At 48.6% G+C, this 26,380-nt stretch overlaps 1 protein-coding gene across 2 annotated transcripts; it reads left to right on the forward strand.

Moving 5' to 3' along the window:
- The first annotated feature begins 6,513 nt into the window (after positions 1-6,513).
- Positions 6,514-25,129, forward strand: LOC115208713 (COP9 signalosome complex subunit 1). 2 transcript variants are annotated; one of them, XM_029777036.1, is made up of 14 exons: positions 6,514-6,619; positions 11,066-11,158; positions 12,969-13,150; positions 13,322-13,486; positions 14,414-14,549; positions 15,000-15,077; positions 15,278-15,338; positions 15,924-16,009; positions 16,683-16,777; positions 17,463-17,568; positions 19,761-19,841; positions 22,043-22,180; positions 23,527-23,661; positions 24,739-25,129. In XM_029777036.1, the coding sequence occupies exons 1-14, from the start codon at positions 6,587-6,589 to the stop codon at positions 24,814-24,816; spliced, it is 1,467 nt and encodes a 488-aa protein (XP_029632896.1). In that variant the 5' UTR covers positions 6,514-6,586; the 3' UTR covers positions 24,817-25,129. The 2 variants fall into 2 exon arrangements, with proteins under 2 accessions (XP_029632896.1, XP_029632887.1); XM_029777027.1 differs by lacking the exon at positions 6,514-6,619 and adding an exon at positions 9,272-9,503.
- The last annotated feature ends 1,251 nt before the right edge of the window (positions 25,130-26,380 follow it).

Raw genomic sequence — 26,380 nt, forward strand, 5'->3', positions numbered from 1 at the left:
ACATGGAAAGAAAGGGACAACAAAAAGCAGACAATACTCCAGGGAGGCACTAGAGACAGCTGGAGAGAAAGTTAGAGAGACAGCTGTAGAGAAAGTTAGAGAGACAGCTGGAGAGAAAGTTAGAGAGACAGCTGTAGAGAAAGTTAGAGAGACAGCTGGAGAGAAAGTTAGAGAGACAGCTGTAGAGAAAGTTAGAGAGACAGCTGGAGAGAAAGTTAGAGAGACAGCTGGAGAGAAAGTTAGAGAGACAGCTGGAGAGAAAGTTAGAGAGACAGCTGGAGAGAAAGTTAGAGAGACAGCTGGAGAGAAAGTTAGAGAGACAGCTGGAGAGAAAGTACAAGCTGGAATGAGCCTTAGAGAAGCTTCCCGTGAGTCAGGGATTCCTCACACCACTCTCCAAGATCACAAAAAGAACAAATATGCCTTTGCCCCTCACCCCAACCTGGCAATAACCACCGAGGAAGAGCACTCCCTAATATCTTATGTTCTCTGGATGGCTGACCATGCCTTCCCTATCAGCAGGACTGTGGTGAAGGCTCTGGCTGTGGCCATTATCAAGGAGAGTGGCCGTAGCACCGTCGTCAATCTGGAGAGGGGACTGAGTGACAACTGGTGGTCTAGATTCAGGGCTCGCCACCCTGAGCGCCAGGGTGCCCGACCCTCTCAACCGGGCCAGGGTACAGGGAGCTACTCCTGCCGCCATCAAGGGCTTCTTTGATGTCTACGAGCCCATCTTCGTCAGCCACGGCTTAGAACACAAGCCGCACCTCATCTTCAACTGCGACGAGACGGGGTTTTCGGACAAGCTCAAGTCCAGGGAGAAAGTTCTCTGTCAAAAAGACAGGAAACACATCTATCAACAGCAGCAGCACACCACCAGGGAACATATTACCGTGCACTGCTGTGTGAGTGCAGCTGGTGAAAGTATCCCGCCTTTAGAATCTTCCAGAAGTGCCTCCCCTGTACGGCCGAGGCCCTCGAGGGTCCACCGAAGGCCCTGTATGGTGTGTCCCCTAAAGGCTACATGGACGCAGAACTTTTCCTGAAGTGGCTGCTCTTCTTCGTGAAGGACGCCCCAAAGGAGAGGCCCCTGGTGCTCGTAGTGGACCACCACAAAACCCATGTGTCCAGGGAGGAATACCACCCACTTGTTGCAGCCATTGGACATCAGTGTCTTTGACCCACTGCAGCAGGAATGCTGCACGTCTAGGCCTGGTGCGGGGTGATCTTGTCATCGGCAAGAAGCACTTCTCCGCCATGCTGCGAGAGGCCTACCCCCAGGCGGTCACTAAGAAAAACATTTTGGCTGGGTTCAAGAAGGCAGGGATTTTCCCACTCAACAGAGAGGCCTTTGACTCCAGCCAGCTGGTGAAGCTGGTGCCGACCACCCCCGACCCCAAAGCAGCAACCTCAGAGGCCACTGCAGGGACCCCCGCAACCCCAGCAGCGACCACGTTTCTTGTCCCGGGTGGCTGCTGTTCGACCTGCGGACAGCGTGCCCCACCTACAAACCCTTTGGTGGCTGCAGGACTCATCTCTCCAGACCTGGCCAATGTTCTGGTGCCCCCAGTCTTCCAAACATCTAACCGGCAGAAAGTGAAGCGTCGACTCCTTCTGCCGGCCCGCGTCATCACAAGCGTCGAGTACAACAAACTCCTTCATCAACAGGAGGCTGGAGTGAAGGAGAAGCAGGAGGGAAAGAGGAAGCGGGAGGAACAGCAGAGGACGAGAGAAAAGAGAGAGCCCGGCAAAAACACCAAAGTGAAAAGGAAATGGCAGGCTGAGGTGTCAGAGCTTGACGGAGATGTGTCAGAGGACGATGTCTTTCTGCAGCCCCAATTACCTTGGGCTTTCAGTTTTCCATCTTTTGACAGTTTGCTCTAATCATACGAGGGATGATGCTCTGCAGCACTCTGTCATCAGTAGTAATCTCTGGTTATGTCCGAGAGGAAATTGAGATAGTAAGAGAATAAGAAGAGAGGGGCGTAGAGGGAGAAAGAGAAAGAGAGGGGGTAGAGAGAGAAAGAGAGAGGCGTAGAGGGAGAGAGAAAGAGAGGGGGTAGAGAGAGAAAGAGAGGGGGTAGAGGGAGAAAGAGAGGGGGTAGAGCGAGAAAGAGAGAGGGGTAGAGGGAGAGAGAAAGAGAGGGGGTAGAGAGAAAGAGAGGGGGTAGAGGGAGAAAGAGAGAGGCGTAGAGGGAGAGAGAAAGAGAGGGGGTAGAGAGAGAAAGAGAGAGGCGTAGAGGGAGAGAGAGAGAGGGGGTAGAGAGAGAAAGAGAGGGGGTAGAGGGAGAAAGAGAGGGGGTAGAGCGAGAAAGAGAGAGGGGTAGAGGGAGAAAGAGAGAGGGGTAGAGGGAGAGTGAGAAAGAGAGGGGGGTAGAGGGAGAAAGAGAGAGGGGTAGAGGGAGAAAGAGAGAGGGGTAGAGGGAGAAAGAGAGAGGGGTAGAGGGAGAAAAGAGAGAGGGTAGAGGGAGAAAGAGAGAGGGTAGAGAGAGAAAGAGAGGGGGTAGAGGGAGAAAGAGAGAGGGGTAGAGGGAGAAAGAGAGAGGGGTAGAGGGAGAAAGAGAGAGGGGTAGAGGGAGAAAGAGAGAGGGGGTAGAGGGAGAGAGAAAGAGAGAGGGTAGAGGGAGAAAGAGAGGGGGTAGAGCGAGAAAGAGAGAGGGGGTAGAGGGAGAAAGAGAGAGGGGTAGAGGGGAAAGGGAGAAGAGAGGGGGGTAGAGGGAGAAAGAGAGAGGGGTAGAGGGGAGAAAGAGAGAGGGGTAGAGGGAGAAAGAGAGAGGGGTATAGAGGGGAAGAAAGAGAGAGGGTTAGAGGGAGAAAGAAGAGGGGGTAGGAGAGGAAAGAGAGGGGGTAGAGGGAGAAAGGGAGAAGGTAGAGGAGAAAGAGAGAGGGTAGAGGAGAAAGAGAGAAGGGTAGAGGAGAAAGAGAGAGGGGTAGAGGAGAAAGAGAGAGGGTAGAGGGGAGAAAGAGAGAGGGTAGAGGAGAAAGAGAGGGGGTAGAGGGAGAAAGAGAGAGGGTAGGGTAGAGGGAGAAAGAGAGAGGGGGGGTAGAGGGAGAGGAGAAAGAGAGAGGGGGTAGAGATGGGAGAAGAGAGAAGAGGGTGGTAGAGGGAGAAAGAGAGAGGGGGTAGAGGGGAGGAGAGAGAAGAGGGGGTAGAGGGAGAAAGAGAGAGGGGGTAGAGAGAGAGAGAAAGAGAGGGGGTAGAGGGAGAAAGAGAGAGGGGGTAGAGGGAGAGAGAAAGAGAGGGGGTAGAGGGAGAAAGAGAGAGGGGGTAGAGGGAGAGAGAAAGAGAGGGGGTAGAGGGAGAAAGAGAGAGCGGTAGAGGGAGAGAGAAAGAGGGGGGTAGAGGGAGAGAAAGAAAGAGGGGGGTAGAGGGAGGGAGAGAGAAAGAGAGGGTGAGAGAGATGTTTTTTTGCAAGTGTTATTTATTTTAGCAGTAGTATTTCTGTTTTGTTTTTACCAGCTCCATGCTTCTGTGTTGTTGCATCAGTGATATTCTACTGAACTTTGATTAAGGAAGAACTCGGAACAAAAACAACAAATGTAACATTTAACAGAAAAAAGGAACTGTCTGTTTTTGATGACCAGGGGTGTGTGTATTCATTACGCTGATTCTGTTGCAAAACATTTCTTAAACGGAAGCAGATGGAACGAAACGGGGAGAGACTTACCTGGATTTTTCCAATAGAAACTCCAAACAGTTACAAAACGTTCCGTTGTGCAGCAGAATTGGTGGAATGAATACACCCCTGTTTTAATGTTGCCAAAAGAAAGCTCTTCACTGAACCTGTGATTTAAAAAAGTGATCGTATTAGTGAACACTAATAATTGCTAACCTTTATATATACACACTGAACAAAAATATAAACTCAACATGTAAAGTGTTTCATGAGCAGAAATAAAAGATCCCAGAAATGTTCCATATGCACAAAAAGCTTTTTTCTCTCAATTTTTGTGCACAAATTTGTTTACATCCCTGTTAGTGAGCATTTCTCCTTTGCCAAGATAATCCATCCACCGGACCAAGTGTGGCATATCAAAAAGCTGATTAAACAGCATGATCATTACACAGGTGCACCTTGTGCTGGGGACAATAAAATGCCACTCTAAAATTTGCAGATGTATCAAGTTTTGATGGAGCGTGCAACTTGCATGCTAACCGCAGGAATGTCCACCAGAGCTGTTGCCAGAGAACTTAATGTTAATTTCTTTACCACCTTCAATGTTGTTTTAGAGAATTTGGCAGTAGGTCCATCAGGCCTCACAACTGCAGACCACGTGTATGGCGTCGTGTGCGTGAGCGGTTTGCTGATGTCAACGATGTGAACAGAGTGCCTCGTGGTGGTGGTGGGGTTATGGTATAGGCAGGCATAAGCTATGGACAACGAACACAATTGCATTTTATCGATGGCAATTTGAGTGCAGAAAAATACAGTGACGAGATCCTGAGGCCCATTAGAGGTATATGTGATCAACAGATGCATATCTGTATTCCCAGTCATGTGAAATCCATAGATTAGGGCCTAATGAATTCATTTAAATTGACTGATTTCCTCATATGAACTGTAACTCAGTAAAATCAATTAAATTGTTGTATGTTGAGTTTATATATTTTCCTTCAGTATAGAACTTATAAGCTCTTGAAAACCCTTATTATCCGTAGGGTTAAATCTATATACTTTCTGTAGCAGTTTGCGCAGATCCATACGCTGTGTGCCTCCAGTTGACAAACTATCCCCAGTTACACTGACACACAGGTGCCCCATAATGACAAAGCAAAAACTGGTTTTTAGATATTTTTGTATAAATGTATACAAATAAAAAATCTGAAATATTACATTTACATAAGTATTCAGACCCTTTACTCAGTGCTTTGTTCAAGCACCTTTGGCATCGATTCCAGCCTCGAGTCTTCTTGGGTATGGCACTACAAGCTTGGCACACCTGCATTTGGGGAGTTTCTCACGTTCTTCTCTGCAGATCCTGTCAAGCTCTGTCAGAGACCTATTTTCAGATCACACAGTGATATTTGATTGGGTTCAAGTCCGGGCCACTCAAGGACATTCAGAGACTTGTCCTGAAGCCACTCCTGTGTTGTCTTGGCTGTGTGCTTAGGGTCGTTGTCCTGTTGGAAGGTGAACCTTCGCCCCAGTCTGAGGTCCTGAGTGCTCTGGAGCAGGTTTTCGTCAAGGATCTCTCTGTACTTTGGTCCGTTCATCTTTGCCTCGATCCTTACTAGTCTCCCATTCCCTGCCACTGAAAAACATCCCCACAGCATGATGCTGCCACCACCATGCTTCACCGTAGTTATGGTGACAGGTTTCCTCCAGATGTGACGCTTGGCATTCAGGCCAAAGAGTTCAATCTTGGTTTCATCAGACCAGAGAATCTTGTTTCTCATGGTCTGAGAGTCCTTTAGGTGCTTTATGACAAACTCCAAGCGGGCTGTCATGAGCCTTTTAATGAGGAGTGGCTTCCATCTGGCCACTCTACCATAAAGGCCTGATTTGTGGAGTGTTGCAGAGATGGTTGTTCTTTTAGAAGTTTCTCCCATCTCCACAGAGGAACTCTGGAGCTCTGTCAGAGTGACCATCGGGTTCTTGGTCACCTCCCTGATCAAGGCCCTTCTCCCCTGATTGCTCAGTTTGGCCGGGCAGCCAGTTCTAGGAAGAGTCTTGGTGGTTCCAAACTTCTTCCATTTAAGAATAATGGAGGCCACTGTGTTCTTGGGGACCTTCAATGCTGCAGAAATGTTTTGGTTCCCTTCCCCAGATCTGTGCCTCGACACAATTCCTTCGAACTCATGGCTTGGTTTTTGCTCTGACATTCACTGTCAACTGTGGGACCTTATATAGACAGGTGTGTGCCTTTCCAAATCATGTCCAATCAACTGAATTTATCACAGCTGGACTCCAATCAAGTTGTAGAAACATCTCAAGGATGTTCAATGGAAACAGGATGCACCTGAGCTCAATTTCAAGTCTCAACGCAAATGGTCTGAATACTTATTTAAAGAAGGTATTTCAGTTTTTATGTTTAAGACATTTGCAGAAATTTCTAAATTGTTTTTGCTTTGTCATTATGGGGTAATGTGTGTAGACTGATGAGGGATAACATTATTTCATACATTTTAGAATAAGGCTGTAACATAACAAAATATGGAAAAAGTCAAGGGGTTTGAATACTTTCTGAATCCACTGGATAGAGGGATTAGGGTGACATTTCAGACACCTACAGTCAACCAGACATGGGATTCTTCCTGACTAATCAGGAATTCTTGGTTTTGAGGGAATAAGGCTTTCACGTAACAAAATGTGGAAAAAGTGTATGGGTCTGAATACTTTCCCGAATGCGATGTACTTATATACTAGGCTTTATATACTAGTCCAATATACTAGGCGTTATAACCATGTATGATAATGTATGACTGTGGGTATTAAAATGTTTCATAACAGTGCTAAAGCTGGGTTTGTTCCAGCTAGCCATCTTTTGATTTTTGGCAGTAACTTTCGCTCCACAGGGATTTAGATACAAGTTGCACTCCCATACCCCGGATGTGATTATTGTGTTTGTGTCGGCAGAGAAGGAGATGCCTCTGCCCGTACAGGTTTTTAACTTTCAGGTAAACTTGTGTTTTCAACAGTTTATATAACCGGGAACACGTTTGAATGACTCTATTTTTTGTTTAGATTGAGTTGATCCTCTAACAAAGTGTTTTCAACTAGCGTTAGCTAACAAGCTAATCTTGCTAGCTAATGTTAGCTAAGAAGCTATGCTAGGGTCTCAACATCAAGTTAGTCCTTATTATCTAATACATTTAGCGTTAGGGCGGATTAAACTAGGTTTATTATAGATTATAAAGCTTCAATTTGTTTGATAGATTTAGCTAACTAGTCGGCGGATTAAAAAAAAGCATGTGTAGCTAAATTAGTTATAGAAAATGTAAACAGACAGTTTGATGGCTCGTGTTGAGTCGTTACTGTAGTTTGCTGATTTAACAAAATAACCTGACTGTAGTTAGTAATTCCTGACTAGCATAGTGTCGTCTGTGTCAAACGTTAGCGTAGCCACCTAAAAATGCAAGCTATTGGGTGGGTATAATTTGTGGAACGTTCCAACAGGAATCCGTTGTAAAGTACAAGGTTGTCAACAAACAACGCATACAAAGTAGCATGATCAAGTCACCTGGCTAACTAGCTGCCGAATAGGCATCAACTCACCAGGTAGATTATTCTTAATGTTTGTCCATAGGCAACCAGAGTGAGGACAGACATTTTTCGGGAATAAACCTGGTGAGGGAAAAACTTAATGAAATAGCTCACTCCCTACCCGGTATCTTATTCTGCCTCTATACAACTTTATATGCGTTGTATGTTGGCAATTTTGTTATTTACGAAGTTTTTGGAACAGAATCCCCACAAATTATACCACCCCCCCAAGCTATTTAGCTAGCTAAATAAAAATGGAGTTAGCTAGAGAAGATGGCCATGGAAACAATTCTTAAATTGTCTGTTATAATCAACTAGCTAAACAACATCCACCGGACTGGCAGAAGTTACTATCACCCTGAAACCTTTCACCAAGCCTTGCAGTTCAGTTTAGAGACAACACATTAATTGACATCCCTTTTATGCAAGAAGCAGGACTTCCATGTTCCTTAAATGTCTCAGACCAATTCACATGTGTGACCCACCTTGTTTGTACAGCACCAAATATACACTACATCACCAAAAGTATCTGGACACCCCTTCAAATTGGTGGATTCTGCTATTTCAGCCACACCCGTTGCTGACTGGTGTATAAAATCTAGCACACAGCCATGCAATCTCTATTAAATAAAAGCCATGCAATCTACATAGACAAACATTGGCAGTAGAATGGCCCGTACTGAAGAGCTTAGTGACATTCAACGTGGCACCGTCATAAGATGCCACTTTTCCAACAAGTCAGTTTGTAAAATTTCTACCCTGCTAGAGCTGCCCTGGACAACTGTACTGATAAGTACTGTACTGTGCTGATAAGTGAAAATGTCTAGGAGCAACAACGGCTCAGCCGCGAAGTGGTAGTCCTCACAAGCTCACAGAACGGGACCACTGAAGCATGTAGCAACACTCACTACCGAGTTCCAAACTGCCTCTGAAAGCAACGTCAGCACAAGAACTGTTCGTCGGGAGCTTCGTGGGCTCTCGAGTGGCGCAGCGGTCTAAGGCACTGCATCTCGGTGCTAGAGGTGTCACTACAGACCCTGGTTCGATTTCAGGCTGTATCACAACTGGCCGAGTCCCATAGGGCGGCGCACAATTGGCCCAGCGTCATTCGGGTTTGGCTGAGGTAGGCCCTCATTGTAAATAAGAATTTGTTCGTAACTGACTTGTCTAGTTAGATAAAGGTTCAATAAAAAAATGAAATGGGTTTCCATGGCCGAGCAGTCGCAATCCAAGATCACAATGCCAAGCGTCAGGTTGAGTGGTGGAAAGCTCATCACCATTGGAATCTGGAGTGGAAACATGTTGTCTGGAGTGATGAATCACGCTTCACCTTCTGGCAGTCCAATGGAAGAATCTGGGTTTGGTGGATGCCAGGAGAAAGCTACCTGCCCCCAATTTCATGGTTTGGGCTAGGCCCCTTAGTTACAGTGAAGGGAAATCTTAACGCTACAGCAAAGATGATTTTGTGGCAACAGTTTGGGGAAGGCCCTTTACTGTTTCAGCATGACAATGCCCCCGTGCACCAAGCGAGGTCCGTACAGAAATGGTTTGTTGATCGGTGTTGAAGAACTTGACTGTCCTGCACAGAGCCCTGACCTCAAGCCCATCAAACTACTTTGGGATGAATTGGAATGCCGACTGCGACCCAGGCCTAATCGCCCAACATCAGTGCCCGACCTCACTAATGCTCTTGTGGCTGAATGGAAGCAAGTCCCTGCAGCAATGTTCCAACATCTAGCGGAAAGCCTTCCCAGAAGAATGGAGGCTGTTATAGCAGTAAAGAGGGGACCAACTCCATATTAATACCCATGATTATGGAATAAGATGTTTGACGAGCAGGTGTCCACATACTTGTTGTCATGTAGTTTATTACACAGCCCCAAATAACATCTAGCTAATGTGGTCAGAGGTGTGGCTAGCTAACTAACATGACTTATCATGCGAAGTGCTTTAAGTCATGAAGGACAGAAATCACTCTTTTGCCCTCCCCTCCATCTCCCCCCTCCCTTCCTTCCCTGCATCTCCCCCCTTTCCCACCTCCCCTCCCTCCTCCAGGACAGCTCAGTGTCGGAGCTGGAGGTTGCCGCAGGGGCAGAGCAAGCTCAGGCTCAGGACAGCGAAAGAGACAGGGACATGGCCAGAGACAGGGACAAGAGTAAGGCTATCTTGGCCCAGACCTCAGCCTCAGAGCTGCCCTGTACCTCCCATAGCAGCAGCAGACCCAATCTGCTGTCACCGTTCACTGCAGGGGACTACGTCCTTAGCTCCAGCCTCTCAGCATGCTCCCTGCTCCCAGAGGTAGAACCACCAGAGCAGACAGAGCAAAGCTCTGATATATGGAGTTGTTTTAAGGTCATATCAAGGATCATTTTGCTATTTGATTTTGAATTTTAAGTCCCCTTGAAGTATAAAAAAAAAAAGAACACGTATTTTTTGATTAATAATTTTTGTCCTTACTGCTATTAGGGCGGCAGGTAGCCTAGTGGTTAGAGTGTTGGGCCAGTAACCGAAAGGTTGCTAGATTGAATCCCCTCGCTGCCAAGGTAAAAATCTGTTCATAGGCCGTCATTGTAAATAAGAATTTGTTCTTAACTGACTTGCCTAGTTACATGTATTTAACCCCATATTTTTGGTACTAATCCAGTCTCCATATATACTTCCATAAATGTTTTCAACTTCGTACCAGGGGACCTTCAGACAAGTCTTGTGAGGCCTGTGGGCGTCCTAGAACAAAACCACCGTCATGTTTGTGAGAGTCTCACCTTTACACAGAGGGTCATATTAGTGTGTAGGCCAAACTGTTCAGACACTACAGACAGTTGGCAGATTGGCTGTACCGCCTTCAGATGAGTCCCAAGTAGCTTGTCGGGTCATAGAGCAAAACGGAGAACACCGTCATGTTCGTGAGAGTCTCATCTTTCCATTGAAGGGTCAATCATTTGTAGGCTGTTTGGACGCTACAGACAATGTTCTGAGAAGACCAATTGGGATGTCTCATGGTCTGACAAACACCGCTCTGTCACCTTTCACTGCAGAAACACTGCTCTAGCTCTGTCACCTTTCACTGCAGAAACACTGCTCTAGCTCTGTCACCTTTCACTGCAGAAACACTGCTCTAGCTCTGTCACCTTTCACTGCAGAAACACCGCTCTCTCTGTCACCTTTCACTGCAGAAACACCGCTCTAGCTCTGTCACCTTTCACTGCAGAAACACCGCTCTAGCTCTGTCACCTTTCACTGCAGAAACACCGCTCTAGCTCTGTCACCTTTCACTGCAGAAACACCGCTCTAGCTCTGTCACCTTTCACTGCAGAAACACCGCTCTAGCTCTGTCACCTTTCACTGCAGAAACACCGCTCTAGCTCTGTCACCTTTCACTGCAGAAACACTGCTCTAGCTCTGTCACCTTTCACTGCAGAAACACTGCTCTAGCTCTGTCACCTTTCACTGCAGAAACACTGCTCTAGCTTAAATTGATGGATTTCTATGGGGCTTTTTTAAAATGCTAATTCGATTTCAGAGGGTGCGCGGTCATTGACCTTAGGGGGTTAACCTCTAAAAGTCTATCTCTCTCTCTCCCCCGCTCGCTCTCTCTCCATCTCACCTTCTCTCTCCCCCTCCCTTCCATCCCTCTCTCTCTCTCCCTCCCTTCCATCCCTCTCTCTCACCATCTCCCCCGCTCTCTCACTCCATATCCCCCGCTCGCTCTCTCTCCATCTCACCTTCTCTCTCCCCCTCCCTTCCATCCCTCTCTCTCTCCATCTCCCCCCACTCTCTCACCATCTCCCCCACTCTCTCTGTCCATCTCACCTTCTCTCTCCTCTCTCTCCCCCTCCCTTCCATCCCTCTCTCTCCTCCAGGGGGCTGTTGAGCCGATGCAGATCGATGCTGACCCCCAGGAAGACCAGCAGAATGCTCCAGACACCAACTATGTGGTGGAAAACCCCACACTGGTACGTTACTATAGCACTAAGCTAGCACTGGGACATTACTATAGCGCTAAGCTAGCACTGGGACGTTACTATAGCACTAAGCTAGCCCTAGCACTGGGACGTTACTATAGCACTAAGCTAGCCCTAGCACTGGGACATTACTATAGCGCTAAGCTAGCACTGGGACGTTACTATAGCACTAAGCTAGCCCTAGCACTGGGACATTACTATAGCGCTAAGCTAGCACTGGTACGTTACTATAGCACTAAGCTAGCCCTAGCACTGGGACATTACTATAGCGCTAAGCTAGCACTGGGATGTTACTATAGCATTAATCTAGCACTGGGACATTACTATAGCACTAAGCTAGCCCTGGGACGTTACTATAGCATTAATCTAGCACTGGTACGTTACTATAGCACTAAGCTAGCCCTAGCACTGGGACGTTACTATAGCACTAAGCTAGCACTGGGACGTTACTATAGCATTAATCTAGCACTGGGACATTACTATAGCACTAAGCTAGCCCTGGGACGTTACTATAGCACTAAGCTAGCACTGGGACATTACTATAGCACTAAGCTAGCACTGGTACGTTACTATAGCACTAAGCTAGCCCTGGGACGTTACTATAGCATTAATCTAGCACTGGTACGTTACTATAGCACTAAGCTAGCCCTAGCACTGGTACGTTACTATAGCACTAAGCTAGCACTGGGACGTTACTATAGCATTAATCTAGCACTGGGACGTTACTATAGCACTAAGCTAGCCCTAGCACTGGGACGTTAATATAGCACTAAGCTAGTCCTAGCACTGGGACATTACTATAGCACTAAGCTAGCCCTGGGACGTTACTATAGCACTAAGCTAGCACTGGTACGTTACTATAGCACTAAGCTAGCACTGGGACGTTACTATAGCATTAATCTAGCACTGGGACGTTACTATAGCACTAAACTAGCCCTGGGATGTTACTATAGCACTAAGCTAGCCCTAGCACTGGTACGTTACTATAGCACTAAGCTAGCACTGGGACATTACTATAGCATTAATCTAGCACTGGGACGTTACTATAGCACTAAGATAGCCCTACGCTGGGACGTTACTATAGCACTAAGCTAGCCCTAGCACTGGGACGTTAATGTAGCACTAAGCTAGTCCTAGCACTGGGACATTACTATAGCACTAAGCTAGCCCTGGGACGTTACTATAGCACTAAGCTAGCACTGGTACGTTACTATAGCACTAAGCTAGCACTGGGACGTTACTATAGCATTAATCTAGCACTGGGACGTTACTATAGCACTAAGCTAGCCCTGGGACGTTACTATAGCACTAAGCTAGCCCTAGCACTGGTACGTTACTATAGCACTAAGCTAGCACTGGGACGTTACTATAGCATTAATCTAGCACTGGGACGTTACTATAGCACTAAGCTAGCCCTAGCACTGGGACGTTACTATAGCACTAAGCTAGCCCTAGCACTGGGACGTTACTATAGCACTAAGCTAGCCCTAGCACTGGGACGTTACTATAGCGCTAAGCTAGCTCTAGCACTGGCACGTTACTGACTGTATCTTCCTTAGCTTTGTAGTTCTACTTCTATATTCTATGCTGAACACTGAACTAAATGAAGTCAGTCTGTCACATTCTCCTATCATGTGTTATCTTCTCACTGTTATGTCTCTTTCTCTCTCACTCTTCCTCTCTCAATCTCCCTGTCTCGCTGCCTCTCGCTGTCTCTCTCTCAATCTCTCTTTTGTCTCCCTGTCTCTCTCTCTCTCTCTCTCTTTCTCTGTCTTTCATCTCTCCTGGTCTCACTCTCTAGGACCTGGAGCAGTTTGCGTCCAGCTACAGCGGTCTGATGCGTATTGAGAGACTGCAGTTCATAGCACAACATTGTCCCCAGCTCCGTGCCGAGGCCCTGAAGATGGCCCTGTCCTTCGTCCAGAGGACCTTCAACGTAGACGTGTACGAGGAGATCCACCGCCGACTCACCGACGCCAAGCGGTGAGGAGGAGGAGTGTGTGTGTGAGTGAAGTGGAGCCTATATAAGGTACAACTGTGTGTGTGTGTGTGTGTGTGTGTGTGTGTGTGTGTGTGTGTGTGTGTGTGTGTGTGTGTGTGTGTGTGAGATCCCGCATGTGTGCATACATCCCTAACATCTCTGTCTATTCCCAGACAGGTGCAGGGTGTGCCTGACGCGGTGCCTGATGGGCCGGTGGAGGCCCCTCTCCTGGACACAGCCTGGGCAGAGAGCACCAGGAAAAAGGCCCTGCTCAAACTGGAGAAGCTGGACACTGACCTCAAGAACTACAAGGGAAACTCCATCAAAGAGAGCATCAGGTAACTAGCTACGGGGGAAACTCAAGTAGACATTGTTTTCACTGTGTTACGTGTGTCACAAGCAGTGGAGATGGAACTCAGATAACATGCATGGCTAGAACCCTAGGACATCTGCTGGGTTTACACACATCCAGTGCTTTTAACTTCATGAGAGGGAGCGTGCAAGACAAGTACACACTTTGGGATAAGGTTGGAGAATGTAGACACAGCCAGTGATGTGGTAGAGGAGAGGAAGGGCCTCAACCCAAATGGAACCAGTCTACTACTCAACAAGTTCTCTCTCTCCTCCCCCCTCTCTCCTCCTCTCCCCCCTCTCTCTCCTCCCCCCTCTCCGCCCCTCTCCCCCCCCTCTCTCCTCCCCTCCCCCCCTCTCTCTCCTCCCCTCCCCCTCTCTCTCCTCCCCTCCCCCCTCTCTCTCCTCCCCTCCCCCTCTCTCTCCTCCCCTCCCCCCTCTCTCTCCTCCCCTCCCCCCCTCTCTCCTCCCCTCCCCCCTCTCTCCTCCCCTCCCCCCCTCTCTCTCCTCCCCCTCTCTCTCCTCCCCCCTCTCTCTCCTCCCCTTTCCCCCTCTCTCTCCTCCCCTTTCCCCCTCTCTCTCCTCCTCTCCCCCCCTCTCTCTCCTCCCCTCCCCCCCTCTCTCCTCCCCTCCCCCTCTCTCTCCTCCCCTCCCCCCTCTCTCTCCTCCCCTCCCCCCCTCTCTCCTCCCCTCCCCCCCTCTCTCCTCCCCTTCCCCCTCTCTCTCCTCCCTTTCCCCTCTCTCTCCTCCCTTTCCCCCTCTCTCTCCTCCCCTTCCCCCCCTCTCTCTCCTCCCTCCCCCCCTCTCTCCCCCCCCCCCTCTCTCCTCCCCTTTCCCCCTCTCTCTCCTCCCCTTTCCCCCTCTCTCTCCTCCTCTCCCCCCTCTCCCCTCCCTCTCTCTCTCCGTCTGTTCAGGCGGGGTCATGATGACCTAGGGGACCACTATTTAGACTGTGGAGATCTCAGCAACGCCCTTAAGTGTTACAGCCGAGCCCGAGACTACTGCACTAGTGCCAAGCATGTCATCAACATGTGTCTGAACGTCATCAAGGTACTATGACCTCATTAACACGTGCCTCCGAAATGAATGTTTATGAATGTCATGTCAACTTTTATCAAGTTGTGTCTTCACTTGGTCAAGTCTATAAACGTGGATTGTCTGACCTAACATCCTTGGAAGGTTTCTCAAACCTTTTCTCTCCTCTCTCTGTATTTCTGTCTCTCTCTCTCTCTCTCCTCTCTCTGTATTTCTCTCTCTCTCTCTCCTCTCTCTGTATTTCTCTCTCTCTCTCTCCTCTCTGTATTTCTCTCTCTCTCCTCTCTGTATTTCTCTCTCTCTCCTCTCTCTGTATTTCTCTCTCTCTCTCTCTCTCTCTCCCTCTCCTCTCTGTATTTCTCTCTCTCTCCTCTCTCTGTATTTCTCTCTCTCTCTCTCCTCTCTGTATTTCTCTCTCTCTCTCTCTCTGTATTTCTCTCTCTCTCTGTATTTCTTTCTCGCTAGGTTAGCGTTTACCTCCAGAACTGGTCCCATGTACTTAGCTACGTCAGCAAGGCAGAATCCACTCCAGAGATAGCTGAGGTTAGTACTGAATGACTTGAAATATAACCTTTCCATCGTACCTTCCTAGTGAGAGAAACTTGTAAAATCAAGCAGTATGAGAATTTGTTCAATAGATGTTCTCCTTTTAAATTGTTGTGTGTGTGTGTATAGTAGGCTCTAATATAGCCTTCACTCTGAGAGAAAATCACTGACTTACCTCCGCTTGCTTGTTATTCTAGCAACGAGGAGAGAGAGACAGTCAGAACCAATCTGTCCTCACCAAACTAAAATGTGCTGCGGGTAAGACATTATACTATACTGTTAGGAGGACCGCTGAAGTCTGCAGCTAAGACATTATACTATACTGTTAGGAGGACCCGCTGAAGTCTGCAGCTAAGACATTATACTATACTGTTAGGAGGACCGCTGAAGTCTGCAGCTAAGACATTATACTATACTGTTAGGAGGACCGCTGAAGTCTGCAGCTAAGACATTATACTATACTGTTAGGAGGACCACTGAAGTCTGCAGCTAAGACATTATACTATACTGTTAGGAGGACCGCTGAAGTCTGCAGCTAAGACATTATACTATACTGTTAGGAGGACCGCTGAAGTCTGCAGCTAAGACATTATACTATACTGTTAGGAGGACCGCTGAAGTCTGCAGCTAAGACATTATACTATACTGTTAGGAGGACCGCTGAAGTCTGCAGCTAAGACATTATACTATACTGTTAGGAGAAACCACTGAAGTCTGCAGCTAAGACATTATACTATACTGTTAGGAGAAACCACTGAAGTCTTAGGTCATATTAGGTAATAAAACCTATTTTTAAGTTGTGAGTTTCAAATGTTTCTCTTGACCTGCCCCCCCCCCCCCCAGGTTTGGCAGAGCTGGCCTCTAGAAAGTACAAACCGGCCGCCAAGTGCTTCCTCCAGGCTTCATTTGACCACTGCGACTTCCCAGAGGTCAGATATCAATATATCGCCCTATCTCTGACCCCAAATCACTTTACCCCGCCCCCCCCCCAAATCACTTCACCCCGCCCCCCCCCCCCCCCAAATCACTTCACCCCGCCCCCCCCAAATCACTTCACCCCGCCCCCCCCAAATCACTTCACCCCGCCCCCCCCAAATCACTTGACCCCGCCCCCCCAAATCACTTGACCCCGCCCCCCCAAATCACTTGACCCCGCCCCCCCAACTCACTTGACTCCGTCCCCCAACTCACTTGACTCTGTCCCCCAACTCACTTGACCCCGTCCCCCAACTCACTTGACCCCGCCCCCCCAACTCACTTGACCCCCGCCCCCCCAACTCACTTGACCCCGCCCCCCCACAACTCACTTGACCCCGCCCCCCCACAACTCACTTGACCCCGCCCCCCCACAACTCACTTGACCCCCGCCCCCCCACAACTCACTTGACCCCGCCCCCCCACAACTCACTTGACCCCGCCCCTCCCCAACTCACTTGACCCCGCCCCCCCCACAACTCACTTGACCCCGCCCCCCAACACTCCATTATAATGGTATGGTACCTCACCATATCTGGTCTGAGCCATGACGTTGCTGTGTACATGGAGTGTTATTAGTTGTATTTGGATTGAGGAGTTGTAACCTGTTGTGGGTCCCCTCCCCAGCTCCTGTCCCCCAGTAATGTAGCGGTGTATGGAGGGATGTGTGCCCTGGCCACCTTCGACAGACAGGAACTACAGAAGAACATCATCTCAAGCAGGTAGGCTCCCTACGCAGGGTGCACCACACTTAGTCGTCCCCTCCAGGTAACTGCTAACTCTGTTAAAGAGCAATGTGCTTCATTGTTCTCTCCATCAAGTGGAAGTTCTTGATGAGAACTGTTATGGAGAGGAACAGCTTGTTGGGTGATGACTGATTTCAGTACATATTGAAATGTCAGCACCTCTTTTCCCTCGCTTTCTCTCTCTCCTATCTCTCCCTCTCCCCTATCCCTCTCATCTATCTCTCCTCTCTCTCTCCTATATCTCTCTCCTATATCTCTCTCTCTCCTCTCTCTCTCCTATATCTCTCTCTCATCTCTCTCTTATATCTCTATCTCCTATCTCTCCTATCTCTCCCCTATCCCTCTCATCTATCTCTCCTCTCTCTCTCCTATATCTCTCTCTCTCTCTCATCTCTCTCTTATATCTCTCTCTCCTATCTCTCCCTCTCCCCTATCCCTCTCATCTATCTCTCCTCTCTCTCTCCTATATCTCTCTCTCTCTCTCTCTCTCTCTCTCTCTCTCTCCCTCTCTCTCTCTCTCTCTCCTATATCTCTCTCTTATATCTCTCTCATCTCTCTCCTCTCTCTCGCTCTCTCTCTCTCTCTCTCCTATATCTCTCTCTCTCCTATCTCTCTCTCCTCTCTCTCTCCTATCTCCCTCTCATCTATCTCTCCTCTCTAGCTCCTTTAAGTTGTTTCTAGAGTTGGAGCCCCAGCTGCGTGACATAATCTTCAAGTTCTACGAATCACAGTACGCATCCTGTCTGAAACTCCTGGACGAGGTGAAGGTAAGGAAGAAAACCGTTTTATATGGACTGTTACAGGCTGACTAGATGATGTTAAGGAAGAAAACAGTTTTATATGGACTGTTACAGGCTGACTAGATGACGTTAAGGAAGAAAACCGTTTTATATGGACTGTTACAGGCTGACTAGATGACGTTAAGGAAGAAAACAGTTTTATATGGACTGTTGCAGGCTGACTAGATGATGTTAAGGAAGAAAACAGTTTTATATGGACTGTTGCAGGCTGACTAGATGATGTTAAGGAAGAAAACAGTTTTATATGGACTGTTACAGGCTGACTAGATGACGTTAAGGAAGAAAACAGTTTTATATGGACTGTTACAGGCTGACTAGATGATGTTAAGGAAGAAAACCGTTTTATATGGACTGTTACAGGCTGACTAGATGATGTTAGGAAGAAAAACCGTTTTATATGGACTGTTACAGGCTGACTAGATGATGTTAAGGAAGAAAAACCGTTTTATATGGACTGTTACAGGCTGACTAGATGACGTTAAGGAAGAAAACAGTTTTATATGGACTGTTACAGGCTGACTAGATGACGTTAAGGAAGAAAACAGTTTTATATGGACTGTTACAGGCTGACTAGATGACGTTAAGGAAGAAAACCGTTTTATATGGACTGTTACAGGCTGACTAGATGATGTTAAGGAAGAAAACAGTTTTATATGGACTGTTACAGGCTGACTAGATGATGTTAAGGAAGAAAACCGTTTTATATGGACTGTTACAGGCTGACTAGATGACGTTAAGGAAGAAAACCGTTTTATATGGACTGTTACAGGCTGACTAGATGATGTTAAGGAAGAAAACAGTTTTATATGGACTGTTACAGGCTGACTAGATGATGTTAAGGAAGAAAACAGTTTTATATGGACTGTTACAGGCTGACTAGATGACGTTAAGGAAGAAAACAGTTTTATATGGACTGTTACAGGCTGACTAGATGATGTTAAGGAAGAAAACCGTTTTATATGGACTGTTACAGGCTGACTAGATGATGTTAAGGAAGAAAACAGTTTTATATGGACTGTTACAGGCTGACTAGATGACGTTAAGGAAGAAAACAGTTTTATATGGACTGTTACAGGCTGACTAGATGATGTTAAGGAAGAAAACCGTTTTATATGGACTGTTACAGGCTGACTAGATGATGTTAAGGAAGAAAACCGTTTTATATGGACTGTTACAGGCTGACTAGATGATGTTAAGGAAGAAAACAGTTTTATATGGACTGTTACAGGCTGACTGCAAAATATTTAAAAAAAAAACTATTTATATTGCCACTCAGTAATGTTGATTGAATTAGTCTTGGGATTGTTTTTTAATTTCATTTAACCTCATTGAACAAATTCTTATTTACAATGATGGCCTAGGAACAGTGGGTTAACTGCCTTGTTCAGGGGCAGAACCACAGATTTTTACCTTGTCAGCTTGGGGATTTTATCTAGCAACCTTTTGGTTACTGGCCCAACGTTCTGACCACTAGGCTACCTGCCTCTAACCACTAGGCTACCTGCCTCTAACCACTAGGCTACCTGCCTCTAACCACTAGGCTACCTGCCTCTAACCACTAGGCTACCTGCCTCTAACCACTAGGCTACCTGCTCTAACCACTAGGCTACCTGCCGCCCCTCTGACCACTAGGCTACCTGCCGCCCCTCTGACCACTAGGCTACCTGCCGCCCCTCTGACCACTAGGCAACCTGCCGCCCCTCTGACCACTAGGCTACCTGCCTCTAACCACTAGGCTACCTGCCGCCCCTCTGACCACTAGGCTACCTGCCACCCCTCTAACCACTAGGCTACCTGCCACCCCTCTAACCACTAGGCTACCTGCCACCCCTCTAACCACTAGGCTACCTGCCGCCCCTCTAACCACTAGGCTACCTGCCGCCCCTCCGACCACTAGGCTACCTGCCGCCCCTCCGACCACTAGGCTACCTGCCGCCCCTCCGACCACGAGGCTACCTGCCGCCCCTCCGACCACGAGGCTACCTGCCGCCCCTCCGACCACGAGGCTACCTGCCGCCCCTCCGACCACGAGGCTACCTGCCGCCCCTCTAACCACGAGGTTACCTGCCGCCCCATGGCTCAAAAACAACTGGGATTTGAATGTGCACCTAACACCAATGCCCTTCCTCTCTCTCTCTGTCTCCTCTTCTCTCCTGCAGGATAACCTTCTATTGGACCTGTACCTGGCCCCCCACGTTAGAACACTGTACACACAGATCAGAAACAGAGCCCTTATACAGGTGAGACACACAGAGAGATCAGTAAGAGCCCTCCTACAGGTAAGACACACACAGAGAGATCAGTAAGAGCCCTCCTACAGGTAAGACACACACAGAGAGATCAGTGGGAGCCCTCCTACAGGTAAGACACACACAGAGAGATCAGTGGGAGCCCTCCTACAGGTAAGACACACACAGAGAGATCAGTGAGAGCCCTCCTACAGGTGAGATACACACAGAGAGATCAGTAAGAGCCCTCCTACAGGTAAGACACACACAGAGAGATCAGTAAGAGCCCTCCTACAGGTAAGACACACACAGAGAGATCAGTAAGAGCCCTCCTACAGGTGAAACACACACAGAGAGATCAGTAAGAGCCCTCCTACAGGTAAGACACACACAGAGAGATCAGTAAGAGCCCTCCTACAGGTGAAACACACACAGAGAGATCAGTAAGAGCCCTCCTACAGGTAAGACACACACAGAGAGATCAGTAAGAGCCCTCCTACAGGTGAGACACACACAGAGAGATCAGTGAGAGCCCTCCTACAGGTGACACACACAGAGAGATCAGTGAGAGCCCTCCTACAGGTAAGACACACACAGAGATCTCAGTAAGAGCCCTCCTACAGGTGAGACACACAGAGAGATCAGTAAGAGCCCTCCTACAGGTGACACACACAGAGAGATCAGTAAGAGACCTCCTACAGGTGAGACACACAGAGAGATCAGTAAGAGCCCTCCTACAGGTGAGACACACAGAGAGATCAGTAAGAGCCCTCCTACAGGTGAGACACACAGAGAGAGATCAGTAAGAGCCCTCCTACAGGTGAGACACACACAGAGAGATCAGTGAGAGCCCTCCTACAGGTAAGACACACACAGAGAGATCAGTGAGAGCCCTCCTACAGGTAAGACACACACAGAGAGATCAGTAAGAGCCCTCCTACAGGTGAGACACACACAGAGAGATCAGTAAGAGCCCTCCTACAGGTAAGACACACAGAGAGATCAGTGAGAGCCCTCCTACAGGTAAGACACACAGAGAGATCAGTAAGAGCCCTCCTACAGGTAAGACACACAGAGAGATCAGTAAGAGCCCTCCTACAGGTAAGACACACACAGAGATCAGTAAGAGCCCTCCTACAGGTGAGACACACACAGAGAGATCAGTCATGGCACCATGACGTAACACAACACACTTTGCAGGACTTAGTCACTTTTCAGTGTTTTACACCTGAATTCCTTTCCTTCATATCCCTACATTACCTGTTCTGAGTCAGTACTTCAGCCCAAGTTGTTAACCTGGTGTGTGTGTGTGTGTGTGTCAGTACTTCAGCCCAAGTTGTTAACCTGGTGTGTGTGTGTGTGTGTCAGTACTTCAGCCCAAGTTGTTAACCTGGTGTGTGTGTGTGTGTCAGTACTTCAGCCCAAGTTGTTAACCTGGTGTGTGTGTGTGTCAGTACTTCAGCCCAAGTTGTTAACCTGGTGTGTGTGTGTGTCAGTACTTCAGCCCAAGTTGTTAACCTGGTGTGTGTGTGTGTCCAGTACTTCAGCCCAAGTTGTTAACCTGGTGTGTGTGTGTGTCAGTACTTCAGCCCAAGTTGTTAACCTGGTGTGTGTGTGTGTCAGTACTTCAGCCCAAGTTGTTAACCTGGTGTGTGTGTGTGTGTGTCAGTACTTCAGCCCAAGTTGTTAACCTGGTGTGTGTGTGTGTGTCAGTACTTCAGCCCAAGTTGTTAACCTGGTGTGTGTGTGTGTCAGTACTTCAGCCCAAGTTGTTAACCTGGTGTGTGTGTGTGTGTGTGTGTCAGTACTTCAGCCCAAGTTGTTAACCTGGTGTGTGTGTGTGTGTGTGTGTCAGTACTTCAGCCCAAGTTGTTAACCTGGTGTGTGTGTCAGTACTTCAGCCCAAGTTGTTAACCTGGTGTGTGTGTGTGTCAGTACTTCAGCCCAAGTTGTTAACCTGGTGTGTGTGTGTGTGTGTGTGTGTGTCAGTACTTCAGCCCAAGTTGTTAACCTGGTGTGTGTGTGTGTCAGTACTTCAGCCCAAGTTGTTAACCTGGTGTGTGTGTGTCAGTACTTCAGCCCAAGTTGTTAACCTGGTGTGTGTGTGTGTGTGTGTCAGTACTTCAGCCCAAGTTGTTAACCTGGTGTGTGTGTGTGTGTGTGTGTGTGTGTGTGTGTGTGTGTGTGTGTGTGTGTGTGTGTGTGTGTGTCAGTACTTCAGCCCCTACGTGTCTGCAGACATGACTAAGATGTCCCAGTCCTTCAACACCACAGTGTTAAATCTGGAGGATGAACTGACCCAGCTCATACTGGAGGGACTGATCAACGCACGTATAGACTCTCACAGCAAGGTAACACACACACACACACACACACACACACACACACACACACACACACACACACACACACACACACACACACAGCAAGGTAACACACACACACACACACACACACAGCAAGATAACACACACACACAGCAAGGTAACACACACACACACACACACACACACACACAGCAAGGTAACACACACACACACACACAGCAAGGTAACACACACACACACACACACACACAGCAAGGTAACACACACACACAGCAAGGTAACACACACACACACACACACACACACACACACACACACACACACAGCAAGGTAACACACACACACACAGCAAGGTAACACACACACACACACACACACAACAAGGTAACACACACACACAGCAAGGTAACACACACACACACACACACACAGCAAGGTAACACACACACACACACACACAGCAACGTAACACACACACACACACACACACAGCAAGGTAACACACACACACACAGCAAGGTAACACACACACACACAGCAAGGTAACACACACACACAGCAAGGTAACACACACACACACACACAGCAAGGTAACACACACACACACACAGCAAGGTAACACACACACACACACACACAGCAAGGTAACACACACACACACACACACACACACACACACACACACACACACACGTATAGACTCTCACAGCAAGGTAACACACACACACACACAGCAAGGCAACACACACACACACACACACACACATATAGACTCACACAGCAAGGTAACACACACACATACATACACTCACACAGCAAGGTAACACACTCACACAGCAAGGTAACACATACACACAGCAAGGTAACACACACACACACATGTATAGACTCTCACAGCAAGGTAACACACACACACACACGTATAGACTCTCACAGCAAGGTAACACACACACACACACACACACACAGCAAGGTAACACACACACACACACACACACGTATAGACTCTCACAGCAAGGTAACACACACAGCAAGGTAACACACACACGTATAGACTCTCACAGCAAGGTAACACACACACACACACACACGTATAGACTCTCACAGCAAGGTAACACACACACACACACACGTATAGGCTCTCACAGCAAGGTAACACACACACACACAGCAAGGTAACACACACACACACACACACGTTTAGACTCTCACAGCAAGGTAACACACACACACACGTATAGACTCTCACAGCAAGGTAACACACACTAGCATCTCTACACATCAACTATCACTACAGGTACACACACACACACACCAGTCTCTCCCCAGTTCCAGTATGAGTGAGTAACTTCCTGTATGTGTGATGTCAGATCCTGTATGCGAGGGACGTGGACCAGAGGAGCCACACGTTTGAGAAGTCTGTCCACATGGGCAAGGAGTTCCAGAGACGAGCCAAAGCCCTGATCCTCAGAGCTGCTGTGCTGCGCAACCAGATACACGTCAAGGTACAGCTGTTACTACATGGTCCTAGTCTAGACTATAGACATGGATCTGAGGACACTTTCCCAGACACACATTAAGGTACAGCTGTTACTACATGGTCCTAGTCTAGACTATAGACATGGATCTGAGGACACTTTCCCAGACACACATCAAGGTACAGCTGTTACTACATGGTCCTAGTCTAGACTATAGACATGGATCTGAGGACACTTTCCCAGACACACATTAAGGTACAGCTGTTACTACATGGTCCTAGTCTAGACTATAGACATGGATCTGAGGACACTTTCCCAGACACACATCAAGGTACAGCTGTTACTACATGGTCCTAGTCTAGACTATAGACATGGATCTGAGGACACTTTCCCAGACACACATTAAGGTACAGCTGTTACTACATGGTCCTAGTCTAGACTATAGATAGAAGCATTCTCAATGAAGATTCTTCACTGAAGTGTTTTACTCCAGGACTAATCTATGTCTGGGAAACTGGACCCCTAGGGATTAAGCTGCTTCCTCTATATCCCTCAATTTATGGAAAACCTTGGATAGTTCACCTAGTGTTTGATTTGGAACATGTCGTCAGAGCTTTTCTTGCTTTTGTCAGCATGTTCATTTATCAGGTGATGTATTATTTTAGTACTGTGTCCATCGTTTGAAATCAACTGTTGGGCCCCTCGACAACTTATCCACCTCTCTCTCCTCTGTAAGCATTTCACTGTTAGTTTACATCTGTTCACTTCCCTCTCCTCCCCTCTCTCCCTCCCTTTCCCCTCTCTCCCTCCCTCCCTCCCTCCCTTCCCCCCTCCCTCCCTCCCTTCCCCCCTCCCTCCCTCCCTTCCCCCCTCCCTCCTCCTCCCTTCCCCCCCCTTCCCCCCTCCCTTCCCCTCCCTCCCTCCCTTCCCCCCTCCCTCCCTCCCTTCCCCCCTCCCTCCCTCCCTCCCTTCCCCCTCCCTTCCCCCCTCCCTCCCTCCCTTCCCCCCCCTCCCTCCCTTCCCCCCTCCCTCCCTCCCTCCCTTCCCCCCTCCCTCCCTCCCTTCCCCCCTCCCTCCCTCCCTTCCCTTCTCTTCCTCCCTCAGTCCCCTCCTAGAGAAGGCAGCCAGGGGGAGCTAACAACAGCCAACAGCCAAACAACCAGGATGAGCAGCACCATGTGACAGGGACGTCCCATCATGACCCCATCGCTGGCTGTGTCTGGCACACTGCTCCCTATATAGTGCACTACCCTATGGGGCCCTGGTCAAACGTAGGGCACTATGTAGGGAATAGGGTGCCATTTGGTACATAGACAATGCCTGGTGCCTGTGAATGAACAGAGGGAGTGTGGGGTGCCTGTCCACAACAGCACTCAGGTAGTGCCCTTGTTTTGGCCAAGTCAAAGCTACATCTGCTAAGCTGGAGTCTGGCCAAAGGAGGGCACATGGTGTCATTTGAGAAGCAGCCTGTGACATGGCCCCAACATTAGCAAAACAAACACCTGCGTCCCTCAAACGGCCCCCCTGTCCCCTCAAACGGCCCCCCTGACCCCTCAAACGGCCCCCCTGTCCCCTCAAACGGCCCCCTGTTCCCTCAAACGGCCCCCCTGTCCCCTCAAACGGCCCCCTGTCCCCTCAAACGGCCCCCTGACCCCTCAAACGGCCCCCTGTTCCCTCAAACGGCCCCCTGTTCTCTATGGTGCTCTACTTTTTACCAGGGCCTACGTTTCCTGGTGGGAGAGAAGACGACAACAAACACAATGAAAATATGATGTCTGTTGACACGAGACCCAACAACACCTTGTTACTCAAATGAAGTTAAAAGAAATGAACGTTTTGGGAGAGACGAGGTACTTCCAGCTGTAGCTGGCTGGTTCTTTGTAAAGAGATGCACTTTGCTCTGTACCTGGTGACAAACATTGATTACACATTGGGAGGGAAAAACACAAGCTTTTAATAAAGATACATACAAAATGAGACTGACTCTTTCTTTGCTGGTGTTTAGATGAAGTTTCCAATACAGCCACAGATTCCTGATACCACAATTACGTTAAGGTAATCTAGCGCAGTGGTTCCAACCCTGGTCCTCCAGTACCACCAACAGCCCAACCCTGGTCCTCCAGTATCACCAACAGCCCAACCCTGGTCCTCCAGTACCACCAGCAGCCCAACCCTGGTCCTCCAGTACCACCAGCAGCCCAACCCTGGTCCTCCAGTACCACCAACAGCCCAACCCTGGTCCTCCAGTACCACCAACAGCCCAACCCTGGTCCTCCAGTACCACCAGCAGCCCAACCCTGGTCCTCCAGTACCCCCAACGGCCCAACCCTGGTCCTCCAGTACCACCAACGGCCCAACCCTGGTCCTCCAGTATCACCAACCCTGGTCTTCCAGTACCACCAACAGCCCAACCCTGGTCCTCCAGTACCACCAACAGCCCAACCCTGGTCCTCCAGTACCCCCAACAGCCCAACCCTGGTCCTCCAGTACCCCCAACAGCCCAACCCTGGTCCTCCAGTACCCCCAACAGCCCAACCCTGGTCCTCCAGTACCACCAACGGCCCAACCCACCTTGTTGTGTGGGGAGTTTACTTTATCCTTAGGCTGGTATCTGTATCAGATTACCCACAGAATTATGGAGCCGCCTCACCGTTTCTGCTACTCGTGAGCTTCTGGCCCGCTTTCGCTTAGCCGGTACCGGGCCAAGCTGATGAGCATCACCTTCCCGAGAGTCTCTCAGTGAGAC

The sequence above is a fragment of the Salmo trutta genome, chromosome 1 (genome assembly GCF_901001165.1).
Source record: "Salmo trutta chromosome 1, fSalTru1.1, whole genome shotgun sequence".
NCBI classification, from domain to species: domain Eukaryota; kingdom Metazoa; phylum Chordata; class Actinopteri; order Salmoniformes; family Salmonidae; genus Salmo; species Salmo trutta.

Bases quoted from the DNA above. Each gene is read 5' to 3' on its own strand.
- LOC115208713 (XM_029777027.1), top strand. From the start codon at position 9,339: ATGGCCAGAGACAGGGACAAGAGTAAGGCTATCTTGGCCCAGACCTCA. The intron at 13,487-14,413 runs GTAACTAGCTAC...CCGTCTGTTCAG, and splicing joins TCCATCAAAGAGAGCATCAG to GCGGGGTCATGATGACCTAG. The intron at 19,842-22,042 runs GTGAGACACACA...TGTGTGTGTCAG, and splicing joins GAAACAGAGCCCTTATACAG to TACTTCAGCCCCTACGTGTC.